This window comes from Tupaia chinensis, unplaced genomic scaffold (assembly GCF_000334495.1).
Source record: "Tupaia chinensis unplaced genomic scaffold, TupChi_1.0 Scaffold142542_1, whole genome shotgun sequence".
NCBI lineage: Eukaryota > Metazoa > Chordata > Mammalia > Scandentia > Tupaiidae > Tupaia > Tupaia belangeri.
The window spans coordinates 365,661-371,395 of record NW_006202391.1 but is presented as its reverse complement, the minus strand read 5'-3'; the positions used below and the strand labels follow the sequence as shown (position 1 = coordinate 371,395).

The window sequence follows — 5,735 nt, the reverse complement described above, 5'->3', positions numbered from 1 at the left end:
TTCCCCAGCACTGGTGCCCTCATGAGTGAAGACTCGGTTGACGAGGCCAACCTTCAAGGTGCTCCCTGGCTGTGCATGGTCACCGGGAACGACACGAGGCTGATGCCTCCAGAAGCCACAAGCAGGCAGTGGTGACGGTGCCGGGGAGCCGTGTCAGAGAAGCAGCTTCGCTAGTGCATCCGGGAAGATGTCACTGAACAGTGACCCCCCACACCCACACGGATCCAGCAGCTCAGAGATGCTTGGTCCTTCTCTTTTCTGCTCTAGTAAAGCAAGTATTTATTGCGATACTGAAGCTCAGGAAATTAACACTGACGATGACATCTTAAAACTTGAGTCTTAACTATAACAGACCCATAGTCGTTCTCATCAGAATGTTGGACGTCACATTCAGCAAAGGGTGGGACTAATATATCCTACAGCCTTGAAGATATTAAAAAAGGCTTCTCTTCAAGGTGTGATATGGTACAAAAATACATTTTTCTACATACAAAAGACAGAAAAGAAAGAGAGATCAGGGAATCAGGGGAGGCCAAAGATTCCATGGAATGGAGAATGAAGAAAAAAAAGAAATCACCAACTACTTGGGGTTAAGAATATGCCCAAGGACCAGCCCGTGGTGTAGTGGTTAAGGCAGGCGGTTGGGGTCGTGGTTAAGGCCGCTGGTAGCCACGCGGCCAGCTGCGTGTTTGAGTCCTAGACCCGGGGGCTTGAGAAACACGGAGGACGCATGTGCGTGTGCACCCGAAATCCCAAAGGGAGGGAGGAGTGGAGAAGGGACGGTGGTGCGACCAGGCCCCATGGAAGATGCTTTCTCACTTTCTCTTTGTCTCTCTCCAACACCTTCTAACAAATTTTAAAAAAATAAATAAATAAAAGTGAGCTATGTATTAAAAACCCAAGGCCTTTTCCATTTTTTCGGACCTGGCATCCCGAACTTCAATCAGAATTTAATGTTCTACCCTGAAATGATATTCAAAATTAACTAGGTGCTTTAGCTTCAAGGCAGAAGGCCAGCCAGCGCATGGCAGTTAAGGCGGCTAGATTTCACTGGGCCATCTGCACGGTTTGAGTCCCGGGCCTAGGGGCTTAAGAATGGCATTGGGTGCATGCCCCAAGTCCTGAGAGGAATGGAGAAGAGCTTGCAGCGTGGCCATCCCTCCAGGGGTGCTTAATCATTCTGTCTCGGTCTCTCTCTGGTGAGTGCATATACCCTATAGCTAGTTTGAGGAGAGAAAAAAAAGACATTGGGGCCAGGCGGTGACACAATGGTGGTGCAGCTGGGCCCCCAGATTTACATCCTGTCCCCTCCCTGGACGTTCCAGGTGTGGTGTGCACGTTTCAGGTTGGCTGAGCCCTGAGCGGACTGTGGTGTGACATCCCGTGGTGGAGGGTGCTGGCTCTAGCTCCCTCATATGGAAAAAATTTAAATAAACTTTAAAAAATGAAGCCATCTTTCACTGAGTGTGTCAAGCCATAAAACTGCCCTCGCTGGTCCCCGTGGTGCCATGGAGAGGGAGCCGGTCCCACATGGCTGACACAGCGGGAATTCTGGCCCCATGGATCGAAAACCACTCCACGCACGTGTATGCACAGGGTCCTGATGGCCGGAGAGACACGGAAATAAGGATGAGCAGGCCTTGTCGGAGCGGGGAGGGGAGGTGCTGTCTCTTTCTTGCACCCTCTAACCAAAAAAGGAAAACCAAAAACGGCCCGAGAGCCTCCACTTACCCAAACTGGAAACAGTGCATGTTTTTGAGAGCAGCGTTCTGAGAGTGGTCTCACTCCATCAGCACCTAGGACATGTGCTCCCCACTGTGCCCTTTGGGTCCTAGGGTGAGGATGAGGAACCATGGATTGAAAACCACTCCACACACGTGTGGGTTGTGCAGGACAGGCAACGGTGGCTGCCGTGACCCCGCGGCCTTCAGAGCTGTGTTCTGCAAAGCCAGTCTCCTAGGGAGGACTTTGCAAAGGAGCGCGTCCCCCGGCCCTGGCCCAAGGTCTGCCAAGCTCCTTTGCTCAGGACCCCAGCAGCTACCCACTCCGCCACCACCACTCTCGGCCCCCGATACACCTCAAATGAAGACGCAGCAAACTTCAGACAGAAAGCACCTCAAATTTCAGAAAAACAATTCGGGTCTTTCCCGAGGCTCGCCTATCACAGCTTAGGTGTCCTGAGAACCCTCCAGAAGCAGCAGTGGACTTGGAGATGGTTGGCCGCTCCTGCTCACTGCCCCTCAGATCCTGCGTCAACCAAAACCTGCGGGTTCCAGCGTCCCTCCCCGGCCGGGCTGGCCTGCAGTGAAGCAGGGCTATCGGATTGTCGTGGGACCCGCCACGCAGCCCAGAAGGCAGGTCCGGGCACCCACCCCCACACCCCCTTTGCCCTGTCCTGGCACTGGCCTTTTGGAAATGCTTGAGTTAAAAATATCTGGAAGTACAGAGGGAGGCATCTCGGGACTCCTGAGACCATGTCCCCATTTAGAGATAGGACCCACGGCGGTGGTGGGCGCCGCTCAGATCCAGAAGAGGGCGAGTCTGAGCCTTGAGCCCAGCTGCCCGCACTGAGACGGGGCGACATTCACAAAGTCAACGTCCACCCCCAATAACATGAAAACTCACGGTCTGGGAACAGGAAAACCACGACGCGGCCCTCACCCACCAACCCTCCGCGGCAGGAAAAAACGGTCGCATCAAAGCTTCTCTCAAATGTCCAGTTAGCATATTCTTCCCCTTCCATGTAAAGTTGAAATAAACTTGACTCAATCCGCCTTTATTAAAAAACCTTACAAAAGATGTATTTAAATGCTTGAAAAAACTAACTTTATGCTCTATGCTCAGATAAATTTCTTACTGTACAGCTAATACGGTTATATCCTTTGTTTAAAAAATATTTCCCCTAACGACACTTGGACGTAGTCCCGCATAAGGGTCCTCTCGCTCCTCCCGGGACGCGGGGCCCCGCTGGCCACGCCCTCGCCACGCGCCCGCTTTGCTCAGCCGCATTTATTAGGATGGTGTGGGGTTTGGCGGTTTCTTTTTCCTCCGTCTCTGTCTCCCGGGGGCCCGCGCTGGCGCCGGAGGGCCGGGCGGGCCGGCTGACCTTCACTTGTCCTTGGGGCGGTCGAGGCTCTCCAGCACCCGGTTGAGGCGGATGTTGAGCAGTCTGACCTGGTTCTCCAGGTGCTCCAGCTTCTCCTCCACGCCGGGGCCGCCGGGGCCGGAGCTGCCGCGCCAGTAGACGCCCATGGGCCCGGTCATGAAGTAGACCGCCACCACGAAGCACAGCGGCAGCACGGCGTGCTCCGGCTCGCCCTCGTGCTTGTGCAGGACGTACACGCAGGACATGGAGAACAGCAGCACCCGCACCACCCAGAAGAAGCGGCCGAACAGCAGGTGCAGGACGCCGAAGGTGAAGCCCAGGGTCAGGGACAGGAACCAGTAGGCCAGGAGGATGACGCCCACCAGCAGGAGGGCGCGGGCCGGGCTGTTGGCCACCGAGGCCGGGCTGAAGTACTGGGACAGGTTGGAGACTGCGGGCGGAAAGAGGAAGCGGGGTCAGGGCCGTCTTGGCTCAGAGGCAGGGCTGGGCCTCAAGGCCTTGGACAACCCCAGGAACTAACCACACCCCTCCCTCAACCTTTGAACTACCCCTGCTGACAGCCCAAGGAACTAACCAAGCCACACCCTTAACCTTTGCCTATCCCCGAGAGGAGGTGAGGAGGCATGGGGTAACCTCTGCCATTTCAGAACCTGCAGGCTGTCCTTCAAATCTGCATAGCACTGAACACCCACTTTCCAGCTGGGCAAACGGTTGCCTAGGGTAAGGGCATTTCCTAGCATTCCTGGACAAAGCTTTAACAAAGGAGAGGTTAAACATTTTTTAAATTTTTTTTAAAAAGGCGTTTTACAGTAGGTTCAAGGCCTTTTCCTGAAGGAAGAGACACTGTGCCCTTTATCTCTTCTTCCACAAATGTGAGCACAATGGCTGGAGTGGAAGCAGCTATTTTGGGCCAAGAAGGCAAGGAAGTCATTTATGGGAAACGGAGGTACTTCAGGGTGGCAGAGCCTTCATCCCTGCATAACCAATACCTAGGAGCTGCCCCATCAGAGAGAAACAAGCTTCCCCGCTCCTGAACCACTATCTGGGGGTTCTGTCACTCTCAGGCAAACCGAACCCTAACCTGCGCACACCAAGTTTTATCTTTTCAGAGTGGCATCTTCTTGAGCCCAGCTGGAGGCCCATAATAAGCATCGCTCAGGCCAGCCACACACCCTGCTGGTTTAGCAGCTGGATCCCACACGGCTGACTTGAGTTCGAGTCCCAGCCTCGACAGCCTGAAAACCGCACCAGGCACAGGTATGTGTGCCCCAAATCCCAACAGGGTGGAGAGATGAGGGACTACCACGGGACCACACCCCCTGGGGGGGCTTTCCTCCTCGCCCTCTCTCTGTCCAGCAAGTGCATGGACCCTCTGGTAATTTTTTAAACATGAAAGAAAATAAAAGGCATTGCTCAAAGGTAAGTGAAGACCCAGGGGCGGACGTGCTTCTCGGCTTGGCCAGGTAACGTGTACACACTCGCCCAATCCCCGGGGTGAGGACGGGAGGCTGCTCCCCATGGCCTGGCGTGGAGAATCCAGATCGTCCAGGTCCCCAGCTGCACGAGGACGTCCCTCTGGGAGTGGAGCCTCCGTAAGCCGCCGAGTACTCGGGAACTGACAGTGGCCGGAAGCCGCCCTGACCACAGCACGGCGTGCAGACGAGGCGTGTGGGGGCTCTGCCATCGAGGACTCTGTGCCGGGGTCCACAGCCGGGGACAGCAGGGCCCGTATCTAGGAGTCTGGCTCCAGGGCCACCTGGGCCTGCCCACCCAGCGCAAGCTCCTCCTGGTTTGCCACTCATGGCTCCAGTCAGCAGAGGACCTCGGCAACCTGAGGAAGACACCAGCCACCCCGGCTCCTGGTCAGGGCTCAGGACGTCCCCAGGCCGTCTCTGGACCAGGCAAGGTTGTCCTGAAACAGGATGACTCCAGGTGCCAAGGGCTGGACACAGACGGGACTGCGTCTCAAAGCCCCAGGGCCGAGGAGAGGTGAGACCCACACGCTCGGTTCTCTGTACCGATTCCTAGTGAAACGGTCTTTTTTTCTTTTAGGTTTTTACCATAGGATGGGTGTACTCTCAGGAAAGACAGAGACAGGGACAGGGAAAGTGAGAACTCACCCCCCAGGAGGCACCACATCGTGACCCCTTCTCCTCCCTTCTCCCCTCGGGATTCTGGGCACACACACAGGCACCTGGCGTGATCTTGAAGCCTCTGGGTCGGGGCCTCAAACCACAGTCAGGCACGTGGGAGTCCAGCACCGTATCCACCACGCCACCTGCTGGCCCCAATGACCTTTCTGAATGTACTGGGTTAGCTAAAATACCTTCTCAATCTCACAGTTTATTTTTACTTACTTGTTTTTCCCAGTGTGGGGTGTGTGGTGTTAGAGAGAGGTCCATGTTGCCACCCGCCCGCCTCAGCCTCCCAAGTAGCTGGGACTACAGGGCACCATGTCCGGCTCTTAGGGCACCCTGGGAATTGAACCTGGGCCTCCGTGTGGCCTCAGCTTGCCTAGCAGCAGCGCCCAGCACATATAACACATACAACCTCCTTTTTCTGTTTGTTTTTTTTTTTTCCTTCTTTTATAAGAGGTTTTTCCCTTAAGGGGGGTGAACTCAACACGGGA

General features: G+C 55.2%; 1 protein-coding gene across 1 annotated transcript in view; it reads right to left on the bottom strand.

Moving 5' to 3' along the window:
* Positions 1–819: 819 nt before the first annotated feature.
* The window catches only part of BRI3BP (BRI3 binding protein), a 14,694-nt gene continuing 9,778 nt past the window's right edge, over positions 820–5,735 (bottom strand). The window contains exon 4 of the mRNA XM_027766329.1: positions 820–3,536. Within this exon, the coding sequence (XP_027622130.1) occupies positions 3,109–3,536 (428 nt within the window). The 3' untranslated portion in view covers positions 820–3,108. The remainder of the gene's footprint in view (positions 3,537–5,735) is intronic.